Source organism: Phasianus colchicus, chromosome 5 (genome assembly GCF_987193195.1).
Source record: "Phasianus colchicus chromosome 5, bPhaCol1.hap1.1, whole genome shotgun sequence".
NCBI classification, from domain to species: Eukaryota; Metazoa; Chordata; class Aves; order Galliformes; family Phasianidae; genus Phasianus; species Phasianus colchicus.
The window spans coordinates 44,660,598-44,681,177 of record NC_143440.1 but is presented as its reverse complement, the minus strand read 5'-3'; the positions used below and the strand labels follow the sequence as shown (position 1 = coordinate 44,681,177).

Here is a 20,580-nt window from a genome sequence, read left to right as displayed (position 1 = left end):
GGGTCCACTGAGATGACAGCAATTTCTGCTCACACCCTGCATCACTTCATGTTTCTTTGTGATGTAAAATCAAGGCTCAGGGATTTCCCAAAATCTGATGGCTCAGTGTGCTGCAGCTGAGCCGAGAGCCGCAGCGCTGCTGGCTGCATCTCATGGCAGACAGCTGAAGGGTCAGGACTGCACAGGGACGGACTTGCTGCTTCCCAGTCCATGCGTGTTTGCTTACAGCTGTTTCTGTGTTGGCTGGAAAATTCAGCAATGTGCTATGTATGACTGAGTAGAAGGGACTTGATTATGAATGAAGTCACTAGCATGAGAATTAGCTGGAATGGTGTGTGGCAGAGCAGCTTATTCCATTTTTTCCCCCATGGTTTGTCAGAAGTTACATTAATGTGTGAAGAAAATATTTTTGCTTAATTGGTTGTAGTGAATGGATGCTCTGTAAATTAATTGTGTCTTTAATGTTTAAAAGGTTATGTCCCATTCATTTATGACTGATGAGGGTCATTTCACTAGAATGAGCGTGCTTGAGGTCATCTGATATCTGAAGAGCAGAGTTTGTTACTTTCTGTGATTTGCTGCTTTAGAGGGCACAAACGCTATCTGGAGATGTCAGGGTGTCAGTGTCATTTTCTAAACACCAGTGAACCATAATTAATTGTTTCCTGTAATCTAACTCATTGATTTTCTATATTTGAGGTGATCTGAGGAACAGCTTTACTCCGGGGATTAATTACAGAGAGAGAGTGAGAGTGCAGATACACTCATGAACATATTTTTGCTAGTTAATACTAATGAGGTTTTTTTTTGCAACCACATGGCAGATACTGAATCAATTGGAAGAATTGCACTGTAGCTGACATAACCTTGGCCATCCTTAACAGCTTCTTTTGGTGCCCACAGAGATGTTGCTCTTCACTGGTAAAATACCCCCCTTTTCGGGGCTGCCCCCAAGCAGGTAAAGCCTGCAGAACATCTTGGCTTATCTGGGAGAATTAAACCTCCTGTTAAACCAGATCTGTTGAAGGCACACAGAGGATCACTAAATTGTCATGCTGGCCTTTGTTTTTTCAACTTTCTTGAGTTTTATCAAGAGAGAATAAATGGCCTAGACTTCTCTCTAGGCTGTGTGTTTTCCCACAAGATTATTGCCAAACTGCTGTCTAAATATACCATATGGAAGAAGTAAATTAAGCTACTTGCAGGTTCGTGGCTTTTTTCATGTTTGTGACAGTTTTTTTTTTCAGCCTTCCCTACATGAAATTGCAGCTGATAATGCAGAGATTTAGAAACCAGTATCTCATAGAAACCTATCTGATAGCACGAGCAACTGTCATGCTCACCTCTATCTTTCCTCATGCAGCCTTTATTGCTCTACCTCTGCTTTGTCTCCTGCAAATTCCAGAGTGAAGTACAGTGTGTTGAAGCTGTATCTTACTGGGTCACTTTCAATTTCTATGCAAACAAATGAGAAGAAGCAGCCAATGGAGGAAAGCATAGACCAGATCACCAGATTCCACTGAGAAAGCTGAGATTTGTTGAAACAGTAGTACTATAATGCATTTTCTGGAAAAATAGTCTCCTTGGTGAAGATTCAACTTCATCTGTCATAAAAAAATTGCTGGCTTAAAAGTAGATGTGTAAGTTGTTGCTATAAATAACGGAAAGGTCAGCTTTTCTTTTCCTTGATCAGTTTCTTCATTTGTGCAGGTTAAACTATAACTTGAGAAAAGTATTACAGAGCTGTTAACTATAGTGTTACTATTCTCAACAGGCTGAACAGCTGTTCTGAGAGTTAAGAATTAGGGATAAAGATGCACTCTGAATGTTATTTCCCATTACAGGTGGGAGGTTTATTTTTTGCCAAGATGAAAGTGGCAAAAGATAATTTAAAAATGAGTAAAAATGAAGTCCTCTGAGTATTTGTTTACTGTTAGATCTGCAGAATGTGTGAAATGCATTATTTCATAGCTCTGCTTTGCAAATCTTCAGCAGAAGATACTGGGGGTTGGATGCCATGGTTGTTGCTGCTGCGGAAGTAAGTAGAATACAGTTGGTTTGGAGGACAGAGTGGGGTAGCAAGTGGAGATTTGGGACGCACAGGTCCTATACAGCACCCAGTCCGGGATCAGTGAGCTGAATGTCCCTGCTCTGACTGACCCTTATGGGGGTTCTTCAAGCTGAGTAATCACAGGAATGTGAATGAGTGAAACATACTCATTTTTTATGGCTTAGCAGTTCCTTTCTAAAGTTATGTATCTAAGGATAACTTGAAGTTTATACGTTGAACTTGCGTGCTGATGATAGAAGCACCCACAAAGTGTGTGTATCCTTCAACTTTTGAGCACTTCTCACGTCATGCAGTGCGGTCCTCAGGCAGTTATCTTCTAGGGGATAGGAGAAGTCTGTGACCACTGAATGCAGGGCTCTTGTAGCCAATACACGTGAAGAAGTACAATCACAAACTATAACTGGGGCTCTCCAAATATGTGAGTGCTCAACTTCTCTTTGCAATTAATATTATCATCACTTTTTCCATGTTTGCCTACCTTTTTGATATGTGCATCGAGCAGTGTGTTGCGCAGCCCTGTGCCACACATCACTGCTGCAGAGGAGCGAGCCGTGCTGCGGAGCCTCTGAGCACATTAAGCTTCCCCGGGAAAAATACCCTCAGCATCTGGGAGAGGTTAAGTGTTCCAGGGGAGAGGTTAAACATTCGTTTTGTCCTCTGCTTCTGTAATTCCAGAAGCCAGATTAGTTCTGAATCGCCTGAACCACATTCATTCAAGATTAATGAGAAAGACCAAGTATGGAAAATTTCTGCTGGTAAGCGCCTTGGCTTTGAGAAAGTGATAGAGGGGAATTCATATTGGCAGCAGCCTGCGGGTCATGCTTGGTTTTGAGTTTTGCTAGTACTTAAATTGGTGGAATGAGGAATCACACCACAGCAGATGAATAAGAATTTCAGCAAGTGGCATGAAACATTTTGAGTGGGGGACTTGAAGGCCTCCTCTTCCTTTTTGCCATCTATTTCTGTTTTGTTGGAGATCAGATTTGCTTTGCTGTGTCCATGTCTATAACTTTGTGCATATTCGAGGTACATCATTGTGTTTAACAAGAAGCATGTTTTCACCGATGGATGACAAGCTGTTCTTAGCAGAGATGTGTCTATTGTTTATCTCATGTCTGACTGATGGATGGGCCTGGTCACGCCATGGGTGGAAATATAAGTGGGAGCCTGACACAGAAATAACTGTGAAATCCAGGCAGGTGTGCCGGCAGAGCTGCTGAAATTCTGCAACTGTAATAAATAGAACACCAGAGTAACAGAAGTAAACTGAGCCATCTTAGGCTGTGTTAAATTTTGATGGGTTTCAGACTGGGAGAGTGCTTGTATGTGCTGTGCTTAGCCGGTGGCTCAGTTGCTCCAATGCATCAAAGTTCTCCAAAGCCTCGTTTGATTTTTTTAGCATTAACTCTGAATAGACTCTTCATATCAAATTGCAAGTTAAGGTCTTCTTCCGCTCTCTTGTTTTTCATCAGACAAAGCTTATAATCAGAATACCAGAGTGCTTCCTTTCTGGTTTCATAGAATAGAAGAGAGCCAGACTTCTCTCCGCTGAGCAGGTCAGCGTTTGATGCAGCTGCAGTCCAAAGGAGCCCAGGCCTGCAGCGGTCTCAAGGTCGCTAGCTGTCCACATTTGGAATCACCTGGGCTTCAGGGAACTGGCCTGCCATGCCTGCATGAGCTGGTGCAGGCATGCTTCATAGCACATGGGCAGCTGTGTGCAGCTCTCAGGTTTCCCAGCCGACTACCATCGGGATTTCATCCAGTAATAAATGGCCTAGGAGCCAGGTAATAACAGCTGTGGATTAAGGAGAAAGACAGCCTTACAGTGTGTGAGGTGACCTGCAGTGTTTTTTCTTACTTGAAAATGAGGAAAGCAGGGGAAAATAACAACCAGTCCTCTAGTAGAAATGTGCTGTCTTGTTCCTTCTTTAGCTGCATGTACTTCAAAAGACTTTTTCCTCATCTAACGTCTTGTTACTTAACAGTTCTTTATTCCTCCCAGAGGTGTGCAGGCTGTGTTGGTAAGGATGTATTTCTGCTCTTCCCAAAAGAAGAAAAATAAAACTGAGGAATAAAGAAGTGACTTGCCTGGAGTCACAGCGTGCTTCAGAGGTAGAGGCAGAATGAGAATTTGAGGCCGATAGCCGGCATCTCCTGATTCCCGCTGGAGACAAATCTGTTTTAATTGAAAGTAATGTGGGATGGTTGTTTCCCAATGAATTTCTAAATATATCTGGACTTTTTCCTATTTTAGTGTTCAGCCTAGAATTATAATGTGCTCACAATAAATGTGTTAAAATACTTAAACAAAAATTATTAGTGGCAAGCTTGTATTTGTCTCTTTGTGTCATACTTCAAATACCCATATATTTGAAACAACTCTATAAAAATAAGGATTTTTTTTTTTTAATTTCTTTAAAGAGAAATTCTTCCATTGTTGTCCACAAATACGTACTCAGCTCTTTGGAAAGACTGAAATTCTTTCTGAAGGCTGCAGTCTCACTAGGGGATGAGAAGGCTTCGTATATCACTTCAGCAGTGGGAATGGCCCCTTAAGTCCCTCAGCTGAGTCACTGATGGACTCCAAAGAACACATGGCCATGTTTTTCTTGAGAACAGGCATCACCCTTTTCATCCCACATCTAAAAAATATGAAGATTTCTTCCTCTTTTTTTTTTTTAATTAATTCCTGTTTTTTTTTTCCTTTTCTACCTGTTTGCTTAATTACTTATTTTAAGTGGAGGCAGTGGCAGGAGAATGGCTTTGGCTATTTGAGGAATGCAAAGATCTGGCCAACTTTCCACTTTATCCTTCACAAAGTAACATTACATTTTATTTTCAGGTGTTTCATTTGTGAATAGCTTTCCTGTGCAACTTTTCTTTTGTCTTTAATAAAAATTTAGATGTAGTCCCTCTGGCAGTCCTGACATATAGAAAACTCATTTAGACTGCGCAAGAGATCAGAATCTTTATTATTCACTCACAAATGTGCCAGGCACCCTGGGGGAACCAGGAGAAGCTCCATCCAGGAGCTGAAAGTCTCCGTGCCGCCTGTCGCAGTGACTGAGAGATACCGAGAGACAGCAAAAGCCTGAAGTGCAGAGGGAAGAGGAGCATCACCAGAATATTAGATCAGTCTTCATAAATTAAAAACTGCTATTGTGAATTCATAAATCTTCTTAAGAATAATGTAGTGTCAGTTACGGAAAATCTGAGAGGATAGAGTAATGGGTTTGTATTTTTAAAATCTCTAAAGTAGTCAGGTTTCATTAAAATCAGGAAATACCTTAATGCGTCCCTTCCAGTTATTTTTTATGTATTGTCATTAGCCCCGTTTGGCAGTTTTTTTTCCCCTTTGATTTGAGAGGAAGCTTGCTTGACTGTTGCCAGGCAATAGCTAATTGTGATATTAACTGCCAGCGAGCTGCTGGCAGGGTTGTGCAGGCTTTTTCCTTGTTAACAAAACGCAGTGTTAGAGGTGCAGCAGTATATAAATGCTTCCCTATCGCTCAAAATTGATAATGCGAGTGGCAGATGCTTCAGTGTAACTGCAGCGCAGCCAGATGCACGGCACCGAGGCCTCCCTGCAGCACTGGTAGGGACCAGCTCCTGGAAGATGCAGCCCAGCACAGACATCCAGGCTGGGCAGAATGCTGAGTGTGATTTGGCAATAGTGCAGGGATTGAGGAACTGAGGAGCACTGGAGGCAATCTAGCAGCACGAGGGCTGCACCTCTCTGCTTTCCCATTGACAACTGGAGAACCCAGGTTGTCTGGCCTGAAGAAGTGCTGCGCACCTTGAAGCACTGAAGGATACTGTATTCTCAGTAAAACATTTTTCTGTCATGTTTGTCTCAGTTAGCTCTTCATTTAAAGCTGACTTCTCAAAAAGTGGTATGTATCAGAGCCTTGTGGCTTGGCTGGGAGTCCATCAGCACCTTCTGGCTGTAGGCTGAGTCCAGCTTGCTTCTAGAGCTGAACACACATTCCAAGAGCAATGTTCCCTGCTGCCGATGATGCAGGATTTTATGGACTCCAGACAGACAAGAACACCTATTACTATTTTGAATGTAAGAATGGTTGTATTTTTTTTTGCTTTTCAGAAGCTTTGGTAAGTGGGTGTCCCAGCCCACAAGAGGCTCTGCTGGTTGCTTTGACAAGGCAACTTGTTCTTTCTAGGTTTGATGCCCTCCTTGGGCATCTTCAGCTCACTGGTTGTCAGAAGTGCAGGTGAATCTGCAGTGAGGAATTTAACTCTGGAATGGGTTGGCAATGAAGGCCCTGCAGCGATGCCTTCACTCCTGGGAGATTCAGTTCAGCTACTGAGCTGAAAGTGCTACCAGCCCTAGGCAAGGAGTAGCCATGAGCTGATGTCTTCCCATCTCTCCTCAGGTGTCGCTGTGCTGCTCAGGAGAGGGAGAATTGCATTTCTTCCCACCTCAGCTTTTCACAAAACTGCTGCCTTGGCCTGGGTGTAGAGTTGCTTCAGTCACTCATCTTTGCATTTCGGGCCTTTGCTGGGCACGCTATTTGGTTACCCGTCTGCCTCCCATTGCGCTCTGGACAGGCCAGGAGCAAATGCACTGCTCTCCATTTGCTGTCTCTGTGTTTTCATCAGCCCTTAATTGTGTACAGTCCCACAGAATTGAATTTGAGTTTTCAGTTGTTTGGGTTTTAAAATCTATTAATCAGGCCTTTCTGACATAGAGGCCTGTGAGAGATTTTGGCACATTTGTGAAATGCTGCAACTGTTGAAGAGAATTCATACTCTGGCTTTATTTTTTGTTTTAGTGGTTGGCTTTAGGAACTACTGTCCCCTTGCTCTAATATGAATTCCAGAAGAGAAAGGTTATACATTTCCTTTTTTAAGTCCCTTGAATCTTGCACGCCTTTCAGTGATCTCATAAACGTGTGCCTGTGGTAGTGCAATTAAGGGGCTCGTGCATGGGGTGACTTCTGTGTGCCCAGGAGTGGCCAGACAGCTCCCAGCAAAGCTGTGCCCAAACACTGGATTTTTTCAGGTTTCAGCAAAGCAGCATTTTCTGATGGAAAAGCTTTCCTTCACAGCATCCCTGCTACCCTTCTGGCTGAGGCTGCTTCCTATGCTGGCCCTGCAGCACTGAGGGTTCCTGCTGGTTGAGTCTCCAGAGGGATAACTGCCTCCAGCAGAAATCCAGGCCTGCTTGTCACTGTAGGCATTTGCAGCAAATTGGTGCCTCTGCAACAAATGCTGCTGCACTCTGGGGTATTCCTTTGACTGAGCGTATGCTTCAAGTGACCATGTTTTCTACAAATCAAACCAATGGTCCTTGACAGGTAACTGTTGAGGTTTTCCTATACCCTCTTATCCATTAGCTATGCTAATTAGTGTACTTTCAAGATGTTCGTTTGCAATTTCAGCTCTTTGCTATTGATCCAAGCCCCAGAGAAGCACACTGTGCTTGTCTACTGCTGGGAGGTTAAGTCAGTCCAGACCTTCACGGGTTGCAGGTTTTCCTGCAGCAGTGCAGTTCAAACCAGTAGCTGCCTTTCTTCACTAGTGTTGTGGGGATGGATTGGAAATGAAATTTGACTTCAGTCAGTGTGTTTATTTCATCAGGTTGGAGAAAAACTCCGCTGTTAGTAATGCCAACTGCATAAGCATTAATCTTACAGCACATATTGATTGTTCATACACATATTGAAGTTCATAAAGCAGGTTTCATATTTTTATGTTATAGCAGAAGCAGTCATGGTTCTCCAGTCTCTTACAGACTGAACTGAAGGAACAGTTCATTTGGAAAAATGCCTGGGATGGACCCAGTGTTTTTTTTAATCATAGATGATCTTTAGAAGAATGAAGTTTTTAAAATGATTTCTTAATCTGGAACAGGGAGAAGCAGCTTCTGAACACATTGAAGTGAGAGATAGCTTAACTTTCATTTCTCAACTTGAAATACGTTTTAATAATTAATGCCATCTGAGACTTCATAGGCAAAAATCTGGGAATGGAAAGATGATTTCTCCAGCGCTGATCTGGTATAGCTGAACTCCAGCAAAGTCCCACAAACACAGAAGTTGGTTGTTTGAAAGGCTCAACCAGTCACTGTCTACGTTATTTACATTCTTGAATTCTTCAGCTTCCTTCCCTGGGAAGGCACAGTTAATTTCCTCAGTTTGTGAATTTGTGCTGAATCAGATTGGAGTTTTTTTTAAAAGAGCCTTGGGCCTTCAAGTTGGAAAATAAGATAAATCACTATTGTTTTGTTTCTTAGGTGGAGACATTTTGTCTATTCAAATACATGGTTATCCCTCTCCTCTTTAACCCTCTCCCACCCAGAAGCAGGCAGCAGCCTGGGTTTTTGCCACTGCTCCAGTTCTCATCCCCACCAGCACTGTTTGGATTTGAAGACACGTGGAGGTGCAGCGCTGCAAGTCCTCGTTGCTGAGGCAGAAGCAAGTGAAGTAATGGTGTGCAGGAGGGGGACTGTGTAGGCTGCAGTCAGAGGGCTGCTCCACCACTCACAGCCCGTTGGCTCCTGCCCCACACATTGCCCTGGACTCGCTGTGATAGAAAGCATCGAGTCTGTTTGCAGGAGTACAAACGCCCTCAGCAGCCCTTGACCTTTGTGTGAGCTGAGGAGCTGCACTTGAGGAGCTGGCGCTCGCTATAGGAAATGCAAACAGTCGGTTATATTAAGCCCTGTGAAGTGAGCGTGTGCATTCAGACAAGTGCACGCCCCAGTGCACTCTAGCGCTTCTGAATGTAGGCCTACTTAACTTCTTTTTGGTCGTTTCAGTCTCTCTCTCTGTGTCTTTGAACTCCCTTTTTGTTCAGGAGTATTGAAGGTTTTTATTACTCCTGTAATTGCCGTGGATCCTTTCATGGTCTGTATTTTAACGCTTTATTGAAATAAGCCACGCACTGAAGCTTTTGTATGTTAGCACAAGAGTCTCTGCAGAATGACTGTAAAAATAGTGGGTTTCCTTTCAATGTATGGCATTTTATCAAAACTTTGCTCATTCCGTGAATGCAACAGACAGCATCTGCTTTCCATTTTGTTGCCTCGTAGTTGTAGACAAAGGACAAAGGTAACAGCAGAAATGGCGTGTGGGGCTTTGCAGAGGGCAAGGGGGATTACCTGCAGAGGCAAAGTTGCCTGATATTGATCTTAATGAAGGATATTTAGTCTCTTGCTTTTAATTTCTGCTAGAATTTGGGAGCAGGGCAATTACTGCTGTCCTGATCATGTACTTTAGTGATAGTAACTTCAGTAAAAACTTTGTGCAGTAAAATGCATATGATTGTCTTCAAGCTTAGAGGGCTTATTTGGAAGCCTGTTTCCCAACCATAGGGGAGGTCCGTGGAAGCCTGTCCCTTCCACCTGCCTCAGCAATGTTCTAACACCTTTCCTGTGATTTTAGCTATTTCTCATAGGCATTGCCAGGCACTTTCCTGGGGTGCTGAGCTTGGCAGGAGGATGGGCTGTCAGACAGATCTGCGGGGTTAGGGAAGGAACAAGGTGTTCTTGCTTTATTTCCATGGGGCCAGGCGTGCCATGCAGGCACATGGCTGGAGCTGCTGGTGGTACTGGGCAGCGTCATGGCTGGCTGGGGAATGTGGAGCACAGTGGGTTTAGTTTTAGTTGGTGGCATGGAAAAAAGGCATATAATTTGCTATGCTGAGAATTCAGAAAGAAATTGAAAAAATTTTCAACTTGGTTTGTTTTTTATTATTATTTATTCCAAATAACCTTTTTCTTTCTTCCTCTAAATGAGAGTGTGGGTGTGTGCTGTGCTGAATTGTTCTTATGAAGAGAATGCATCTTGAATAAAATTAACCTATTTTTAAAGAGAAATTTTAGACTCTTGCTTGAAGGCAAAAATGCCATGAAGTTGCATTAGCTTCTTTAGTGAAAACAAAATGAAATTCGTATAAATAGTAACTTATAATTATTTAATGTGAATGAGATTTTTTTTTACACTTATTTCTTATTACCTTTAGCACATCAGGTCCACCCATTTGGCCAGGAAGCACCTTTTTCAAGAGAAATGGAGCTCTTCTGCAAGGTAGGTGATGGATGCTACGTCTTGGAGTAACTGTTCTACTTAACCTATACCTCTGCTTGCAAACTGGACAGTTTTTGTAATATTCACTGGGCAACAAGTAACCAACTGTTTTTGTTTCCTTTAATCTTTTTCCTTTACTGCGCATCTGGTGCCTTGAAAATGATGATTCACTACATAAAGTGAGTGTAGTCTATAAAAATGGCTGCTTTGTTTCTTTCCTCAGATTATTAATTTACTTACGGTATAGTATTGCAAAGGTTTTTTTGTTTTGGTTTTTTTAACCTTCGTGGAGTAAAGAATGTCCAGAATGAAATGTTCCAGTAACACTGCTTTTAGATGTGTGGATGAAGCAGGGCCGTTCTTTGGGAGATGTCCTTTCTTTTACCTCCTAGTTGTGATTTATCTAAAGGTGCCCAAAGGTAGGTAGCAGTGCTGTAGCGGATAAGCAGTAGCAGAGTATCTGTCTCCAGAAAGCTACCATGTGTAAGGCTACTTATCTTTGCAGAGGAATTTGAAATATCTTATTCAGATGGATAATACCATTACTCACTGCACAGTGTGTTTATATTTCTGCTGCTGAACACATGGAACTACCATCATTCTTAAGGGAAGTGTCTTAAGAGCACGGAAGGCTGCTACCCCATACTCTATACATTTATGTATGGTGCAGAAGTAACTAAGACCATTTAAGAAGATTTTATGGTCTTTGCAAGCAGCTGTCCATGACGTGTCTTAATTTTGTGTTTATTCACATGGTACCAAGGGTTCTATGGCTTTTTTTTCTGGCAGAAAATGCTGTGTAAGGTCCTCCAAACATTTGTCCAAGTTACCTAAAATGAAACCTTACTTGTAACTAGGCCCACAGGTGAATAATTGGCAGGCAGCACTGCTCATCTTCTGCACGCCAACCTAGTCCAGCATTTGTAGTTCACCTGAGAATATTTTTCAACTGATTCCTTGCACATACCTAGGACTTTGCATCATTCTATTATCTAATACTTATGCTGAGATTTGTTCATACGTATTCTAGATACATTAAGGCAGTGGGATTATTTCTTAACAGTATAAATTGTAGAGCTTGGCAGCCTTTGAATTTGAATTCAGTAGGGCAGATTTGCTGTCATTGCAGTTTTGGAATTTTGTTGTTGATTCCTTTTTTAAAGAAAAAAAGAAACTATTGTGAATAGATAGGCTTCATTTGGTTGTTCAACTGTTCTGCTTGCACATATATGGTTTCTGTGATTTCAGTTCATAAAATGTAGGCTGCTCTGTCAAGTTTGTATGGCTGTGTTTTTTACTTCTTCATGTGATGCAAGATGTCTAGGAGCAAAGTACAGCTATTTTTGTAGTCCTCACTGCCTGAGTTGTTGCTCAAAACCTTCTGCCAATAAAAAAGCGTGTTGTTCTCCACTCTCTTCTCTTCTACTCTTCCATGTCTTTTTAAAGAAGAGGGAAACAAAAAAACCTACCTCATGTTAAAGAAATAGAGAAAAAGAGAGAGATGACTGCTTTTTCAAGCAACTAACCTCAAGACCTGTAAGTGAGTTGGCATCCTGAGTTGCTGTTACAAGTGGAAAAGTGAACCAATTCATATGTGTGACCCAGCAATGAGGCTAGAAGAATGAAAGTGTGAAGATAAAACTTCTGAAAGTTGTCTTTTAGTACTTGGTTATGATTGTAAAACAGCAAAATAACAAAGTCATTTGGTTTTTTTTTCCTTTCTTTTGTTTTTCCCAACAATGAGGTCTTCTAAGCACAGACTTCAGCAAGTTGCATGTGAATAGGAAATCCACTTCTTTGCTGCTTCTGTCTTTTCCACAGGACTTGTGTAGAGGAATGCTAGCTCTGCAGGGAGGTTGGAGGTGATGGGGTGGAGAGATTTGTGAAGACCCACCTTACGTGGCCATCTTATGTTTCTTCTGCCAGTGCTTATATCCGGCTTACTTCACATGAAGGAATGAAATGTTGACTTACATACCAGTTTCAGGTTATATCACTGCAGTCTGATTGGCAAAAGCTTAGGTAACAAATTTTACTCGATAAGTATTTTGCTACTTGTGAAAAGAAAGTTCAGTGAGTGTTACAGACAATAATATAGAATAATTCTGAAATTTTAGTAAATGTAATATGTCTACTTGTCATACCACATTTCTTCTGAGTTGTTAAAGATAATGCTCTTTATCTGCAACATAAGTAGTATTTTTTTTAGCCAAGGAAGACTAGCAAGCACTCATGGTTTCCATTTGTTGTATACTTGACCTGTTTGGCAAAGTGAACTCAACCATAGTGGAAGATTTAATCTACTTCTCCAAGGATCAGGAGAAACCAGCTATCTGTGTACCTCAAAACGGCAAATGAGGAGAAGGGGATGCTAAAATTCATTGTGGTAATTCTGTTCCCTTAAAGTCTTTGATGTGAGCAGGATTAATTCTCTGTTCCTTTCTGTCCAGTACTTTGCTGAATAATTTTGAACACATCTCCCAAAATATATGTTCTGTGTTCATTTTGTCTGTAATTTTATTGGGTATGGGATAGCTACCTCAGTTTCTTTTATGATGATCATGGTACTGTGATTCCAAGCATTAACTTTCATATCAAAACAAACAAATGGTAAATCTACTGTTGAGTAAGTTACCAGTGCCATTTAAAATGTTGAGCTCCTTCTACTAGATGAGAATTGTACTCTATATAGTTTTGCTCTTTGGTTTTCTCATGAAACTCCATGCAGTATGTAATACAGGTAGACACGTAGGACACCGGCCATACCAGGTTCTAATACCTCCTCTCAGAACTGATCTGTACATCTAAGGGGCTTGCTGCATTCTGGCCTTCAGGATTCCCAAGACAAAGAAATACAGCATTTTGCTCTTACTGCTTTACCTTTCCTACACAGAAGTTTGTAACTCATTATTGTACATGTTGTGTTGTTTATTTCAAATCATAGCTTTTTTTTTACCTTCTTTATAGTTAGCTTTTGTTCCCACTGTTTTTTCCTGTTTTCATCTGCCTTCACATCTCTATTCTTATTTCATAAAGTGCATGACATGAAGAAGTCTTTAATGTGGATGTGTACTAAACTCTTCAGGAACTTGTGCTGGGTGAGATAGGTGCGGATGTATTCTCATTAATTTGAAGGCCTTGAAACTAATGCACTTTGTTCAGATAAAATCTGTTTTATTCCTCTGCATGGATCTTGAGTTTTAAGCTTAGGATGTTGCCTTGAGGATGCTATTGTTCACAAATCAATTGCAATAATAAAACTATTTTGCTCTCAATATATATAATGTTCTCCCAGAAGAAATTAAAAATACATTTTTAACAGAACGTTTAGTAGCAGTCATACATAAATTTCAGCTGTGAGAGTGCCACCTGTAAGATATGTCTGGTCTCTGGAGAGCTTCCCAGCCAGGTGCCACCTGTAAGAAGATGAAGGTCTATGGAAGGTTTTTGTTTATTTCTTGAAGAGAAAACTTTCATTTTGATAAAAAAAAAATCACACTTGGAACTCACTGTTCTTTGTATTATTTGCTCTCACACTGAAACTAAACACAACGTATTACTGTGTCTTCTTGTATCAAATTTATTCTGTACTGTGTTTCAAGGAAGTGTCCAGAGATGGTGCCTGTGGGTATAATTACAGCTGTTGGGAAAACAGGACACTGTGCTTTGAAAGTGGAGATTTTTGGATGCAGTTCATACTCTGTGGAGGACTGTAGCAGGATGTGAGAGCTGCAGAAGCTGCCCTGGGAGATGCAGGAACCCCATGGCTGGTCAGCACACTGACAGCACCCTCTGTGCTTTAAGGCAAGCATGTGCCTGCCAGGCTTAATGCACTTCTTGGGTCTTAGGTTTCTGGCCAAAGGCCAGCAAAAGCAGACCTTTGTGGTAGCAGGGTGAGTGACTCTTCATTTCCTAGCATAAGAAAGTGACCCTTGGTCATCTGTGTGCTGTTGCTCGTGAGACTGGGTTCTCCTCAGTGAACTGGGTTGACACCTGGAAGCACAGATTCAGCTTCACAGAATCACAGGGGTTGGAAGCGACCTCAAGAGATCATCAAGTCCAAGCCCCTTGCTAAAGCAGATGCCCTACAATAGGTCGCATAGGTAGGTGTCTAGACAGGTCCTGAATATCTCCAGAGAAGTGATCCAGAGCAGATGTTCCAGTGCTTCATCACCCGTATCATATAGAAATTCTTCTGCATGTTAGTACAGGACTTCTGATGTTCCAGCAGTTCTGGTCAGCTGGGGGCACAGCCGTGATCTCTCCATACAGTCTGCTTATGTTGTGAGCAAGTTCATCCACTTGCTTTGCTGATAACCAGCACCATTTAAATCTGCTGCTTGTGGGTGCAACATCAAAGTCACGTACTGCTGTTCTAGAGATGTGAAGTGTTTCTCGTGGACCTTGGCTTACATCTGCATTCAGGATTGCTGCATTCAGTGAGCTGCCATCCTTTAAGTGAGCTTTCTTTTAGCGAAACCTTTTTAATTAGAAATGGGAAAAAAAGATTGACAAATTCCTCTCCCATTCACTAAGCATGAGAGGGAAGTAGTGAGGAGTCCTATTGGTCTCACCTGGCTGGGAAGCCCCAGAAAGCAGGAGTTGTCTTCCCCGGACCTCACACGCTGCTTTGCTAGCTGTGTGCCACCAGCTGCGAGCACAGGCATCCTCATTCACCACAAGACACATCCGTCTCTGACTGATGCTTCCAGTGTGTGCATGACCAGCCTTGGTCCAGCTGCCCTTGCTATAGCTGGAGATGGTGGGCACTGCCTGTGGCAAGCTGTAGAAGGAGGGATATGAAACACACCAGCAAGTATCACCAGGACCAGAAGGAGACAGCAGCTGGAATTTTTTGTAGAGCAGACATGAAAACACTGGGCGCTGCTCCTGCAGGCAAGGCATTGACCATTGATTCCCTCAATCAAAGATGGTGGCTTTCACGTTTTAGTGTACTGATGTCCTGTCTGACTATAACATGTGGTGGAGATGGCCAAAGCATGGTCATATATTTGAGAGAACAAACCTTTATCTCTCATTTAGAAAGTTTATTTGTTCAAAACATGTGCAGACCGGTCCTGAGAAGACCCACGTAAGAGCTGGGGAACCCACTCATTCATAAACACACCTGCACATTCATAGAGATGTTTTCCTTCTTTAGTAAACATGAGAATCCTTAACATGAGCAAACTGCCCATTTAATCCATTGTCCAGTGAGTGAATCGTTGTGAGAAATAAGAGAGCAGGTTTGGGACTTCACATTTCCAAGTATTGGCTATTAATAGAAGCTGTTACTGAGGTGGAAGTAAGCCAGTGGGAGGAGGAAGAAGGTGCAACTGTTCCTGGTTTCCCTTATAAAGGCTAAATGAGAATTGTCTGCTCTTATAAATCAATGTTCAGCCTGCTTTTTTGTGCTAGTAGTGACACAGCAGGAAATATATAACAGAAGTAGGACCACTCCTCTGGAGAAGTGCTGCCAATAGCAGGTACTCAGTCTTTTCTTGGGAGAGGCCTGGGGGGACTTGCTCCCTGTACCTTTAAGATGGAAGCTGCCAACAGGGCTATGGGAAGATGCCTGTGTTGTTTCTCTAATACCATGAAAAATCGGGGTGCACAGCTCAGCATCCATCAGCAAATGCCCAGGGACCATGCTCCCTTCTTTGTAGAGGTGGAAATTCAGTTCACCTGCTCTTCCTGTTGCATGAGCAGGGCAGGTACAATCTGAGACAGTGGGGACAGGTACAGACTGTCCTGGGATGCAAGGCTGCAGATGCTGAGGTGGTGAGGACAGGGACTGGGAAGGGCTGAATTACAAGAGAAGTAAGCATCATGTGCATGTAACTTAAGACTTAGAGGGTAGAAATGTTTTCTTCTGCTACCTAGAGTGCAAAGGAAAAGCAACAAGGCAAGGTAGCATTTCTATTACAAATACTTTAATGTTGTTCTCCTGAGAAGAGAGGCCCACAGTATTATAAAAGGGAGGCAAAGCAGTCCATTGGTAGATTCAGGTGCTCTGATCTGTAATACACCTTGGGCAAGATCCTTATGCTCAAGTCTAACTGAACATTCATTTTCTAACATGTATTTGGGAGTCTCGTATTTCCCAGCAATCTGAGTACTTCTAAGTAGGGTTGTAATTCATTTGTTTCCTGGTCTTAAATGAGGGTGGTAACAACAGTACTTCTCAATGCCCAGAGCTGTCAGTCTACAGACACTGGCTTTGTATCTTGTTTTCATGCTTCACTAATGGGAGAACCTTAAGCAGCAGGGAACTTAACCATTTAGAACAGTCTGGTTGTTAGCTTTTGCAGAGTGGCTTTTTTCTCTTGAAGTGCCATTGAGCTCCTTACTTTTACAGATACATCTGGAAATTGACTCATCTCCATAAATGACTGTTCTGTGGAGATCTGGAGTTTTGAGTATCCAGCTGAGTTCAGCAGTATTCAGCAGTGTTCTCCCTTCATCAGAAGAGCACCAAACTTGGTGACTGCACCATGTTTTCTCTTCAAATTCTTCTCTGAGCACCTGTCCCCACCCTCCTTTCAACTGTGGTATCTGTGAATGCTCTCCATTTGCTGAAGTCTTGGCTTTGGTCAGCCCATTGAATTAACAGCAAAGCTACTATCTTGTTGCAGTAAATCAGTTTTCATTCACAGTGCATAATTATTTAAATCAGCTTCCCCCCTGCCAAGTGAAGGGGACCTGACAGCTTCTTCAGGAGTTCCCTTTCAGGAAGATGATTCACATGCTGCCTCCGTGGAGATGGAATATTTGAATAATTTATTTATTATTAGCATTCAGTGTGTTTGCAGTGGTATTACCAGAGAAGTAAAATGAAGTCGGAGGGGTTGTACAGCATGTCCCAAAGGGAGTAATTTGAACAGCAGAGCTTGCCTTTGTTTGAGAAAGTGGGTAAAGCCCTGGCTGGGCTGCTGGAGTCTTGAGGTTGCTGGCAGGGACTTGTGTTTGTGTGTGAGTTTGGAAACACTGTCTGCATTCAGTAGACAGTACCAGCCACAGACAGCATTTTGTAGTGATCCTTACAGAAACAGTCACTTTGGCATGACATTTTTGTTTGCGTTCTGTGTAGTACACTTCTAAACAGGGTGCTACATGTTAGGAGTACAGCATGTAGATAGTCTTCTTATTTTTCTACTCAAGTGTGTAAGACAGTGGCCGAAGCTGTGATTTAGTAAGTGCCCACAGTGTGGCTGTGTTAACGTGCCTCACAGCTGTGAGGAGGGAAGTGTGGCAGCTGCCTGCTTGCATTCCCCAGGGACTCCTGAGCCACCTTTGGCTTTGAAGTTGAAGGGGAGAAAAGACTGAAGTCTAGCAGACAGGTCTTGTTTACGTTAGCTCACGTTGCAGAGTATGCAAAGGTAAGTTTAAGCCCTACTCTGTTGAAACTCTGTGACTTGCCTTTTAGATCTGCACAGACATTTCTGCTATCTTTGCAGATAAGTCTGTGTATTTTGCAACAGTCCCTCGCAGTGACTTTGAAGTTCTTGCTCCTGGGTGACTCGGAACAGAGTTTACTGCCTTTGTTTATTTTCCCTGACAACTGGAGGGTGTGGGTGCCTGCTGCAGGCCAGTCATGCTGCCATGCATGGGCACAGAGGTACAACCGCCCTGCCTCCAGCGGGAGCAACAGCAGTAAAAGGGCACTTGGCAGTACACGTGGGAGGGAGGAGTAACTGCTGCTACAAATCCCTGTGGCCTGGCCTGGCTGCCCCAGTTAATAGTGTGGGGTAGGAGAGGAAAGGAGAGGCTTCTCAAAGCCTGGAGGGGGAGGCAGGAGGAACTGCTCCTTGCCCAGGTCAGTGCCGAGCTCATCTGCAGGTAGCAATGCTCCAGGGGCACTGCTAAATGATTGAACTGGTCTTAGCAAGCTCCTGCTCCTTGCCAGCCTATATACCCCAGTGTTCCCCATTTCCCACCAGGAGCCGCTCCCTGCTCAGATCTCAAGGCTCACTTGCCCATGCCCAGCATTTCTGCATGCCCAGGGCACGGTGAGCATCTCACGGCGCTGCGGTAATTGAGAAGTGCTGGGCATGGTCCCTGCAGAGAAGTCTGGCAGCAGCGTGTGTCAAACTTGTCCTGTCAGTGGCATGTGAGGCCGGCCCACCTCCAGCTAGGCTGGGTTGGAGCAGGAGAGGTCAGTGGCGCACACCAGGGACATGGGCTAGTGCTGGCTTTACAGCAGCAGTGCTCTGAGCAGGTCGTGGTTAGAGACAAGAATGGGATGCATGCAGTAGCATAGTACACGGTACGGTATGTAAAGATTTCCAGAACTGTAAAATCACTGTGATTGTTGCCATCAGGATCTTCGGGCTGATGAGCTAGAGCATATGCTCCATGCTGAGAGCCTGCTACTGTTTGGCATTCCTTCACTGTGAAGGTGGCGTGTATTAGAAGTAATCTTGGCTTTCATAACTGTAGATTCTGTTTGAGAGTACAGTCACAAGAGACACATACGTCTGTGCCTTACGTGGAGATGACTAAAATAAGAACAGTTTTGCAGTTGTGTCACTGAGCAGTTCTGGTGGTGTGTAGTTTGCTGTGAACAGGGAAAGCTGTTGTCAAGTTGGGCTGTTCCTTGACAGCATGTCAGGTTCCTTGAAACATAGCTACACTGCGAGAATTAACAGAAGAACTCTGGGAATTTTTAAGAAGCTCTTATGCTAGGACTTTCTTCTGTCCTGGGCAGTTAGACATCCCTCAGCAGACTCCCAACCGGTAAACTAAAGAAAGTTATGGGAAAAGCAGCAACGGTAATTGAATCTGAGAGATGTTTGTGTCTTTTTTGTGTTTGTGGTGTCTGTGGTTAACATTGGCAATAATTGTTCCTCTCCAACATGCAAAGAATTTCTGCCTGCTGGTCCGAGCTGGTCGCGGTACTGCTGGTTAAAGATTGGTAGGTTTTTGGTTCCATAAAAGGCATTTCTTAAGCATCAACAAGAAGTGGTCAATTAATGGAAGTGGCATATTGCTAAGTGAGCCTAATGTTATTTGAACACTAGAGAAAACTAGAGAGTATCTTAAAGTGTAAGGGTGGTTAGCAGTATGCACATTTCATGCTGTGTGTTATTTAAGCTGAATGTTGAAAAAACAGTTGGTTTCAGATATTGGAATAAAACTTAACCGCAAGAAATTCTTCAGTTGTACACTTGACAGTATGCAGAGCTCTGAAGCCACTGAAGTTTGTTCTCACACATCGTTTTATTTTGCCGCAATTTATAGCAGACCTGAAACTGAATTGGGACTTTAAGAGGGAAGGAAGTGGGGGTTTTCCCTTTATCAGTAGAAGTACAGCATGATCAGAAACCCAAAAACTGAATCCAGGACTCCTTTTGGGGCAAGTAATGCTTTATGCTATCCATGTCAGTCTGTTTGAAATACACCTGCTGGGGCAGTAAACTGGGAACGTAAGCCTACGTTCCTCTCATTCCTCTCTCATTTAAAGGAAAGGTAAGCTGCATTTGCATCCTGAAGGATACGTTCTTTAAGCAGTCCTCTCAAATTAGCAGGAGATAAAGTCCCATTTTTGTGCATAAGTGATCTTTGGCAGAAGTCCTTAAGACTTTTAAGCTGGTGAAGTAATTGATCTTCTTGTTAATGTTTTTAATACTGACCACAAATTAGCAAAGAAAATACGAGTTTATATTCGAGTTATCTTGGGACAGCTTCTGTCAATTTGGAAATACCATTATAAGATCCTTGGCTTCCTTTTATGTGCTTTTTTTCCTCAAAGTTTTAGTTCTTTTTAAAGGTCAAAGTCTCTCGGTGGTTGCAACTGCATAAAATAAAGCTAATAAGTTCACTTTCTCTCTGACAATGTTTATTTCTACATCTGGTCCATCATGCTGCTCTGTAATGCAGAAGAAGGATCTGGTGAAATTGAAATTAAAGTTGTTCATGGAGCAGAGGGAAAGTCCAGTCCTGAATTTTAAATATATGCACAATTGTAAGGTAGATATTAAGAACAGTTACTGCATGTTGTTTAATTTCATATTTCTACAGTACATCCCTGCACTGGAGCTTATAAACAGAGCTTCTTTATTTTCTGTGAATGCACTTGTTTTTCTTTATAATAGGATATGCTGCTTTGTGAAACACATGTTGAGTTCTATCATTCGTGTTTCTGATACTAACAAATAAGTTGTTTCTCATGAAACAGGAACAGCAAATTATATCTCTTGAGAGGCAAAGATAAAATAGCTAAGGCCAGACAGCCTGATCAGCCATGTGAGCAAATGTCTGTATCTGTGTGTATATTTAACAAACGTGTTTAAATATAAATGTGTTATCAAATATATTGAGCATGTACAAATAAATCTGTAGTCATATAGGAAAGTAACCCTTTTTGTGCTATAGATCTGGTTCATCTCCCCTACTTCCTTTTCTGTGTTGGTAACTTGCGTGCTTCTTTTTATAGGGCACAGTATCTTGCACAGATACAGC

General features: G+C 42.5%; 1 protein-coding gene across 11 annotated transcripts in view; it reads left to right on the top strand.

Moving 5' to 3' along the window:
* Window positions 1-20,580, top strand: part of FOXN3 (forkhead box N3) — a 228,412-nt gene that overhangs the window by 147,633 nt on the left and 60,199 nt on the right. For all 11 annotated transcript variants that reach the window (XM_090141498.1, XM_090141497.1, XM_090141503.1 and 8 more), the window contains one exon: window positions 10,055-10,119. In XM_090141498.1, the coding sequence (XP_089997624.1) occupies window positions 10,055-10,119 (65 nt within the window). The remainder of the gene's footprint in view (window positions 1-10,054; window positions 10,120-20,580) is intronic.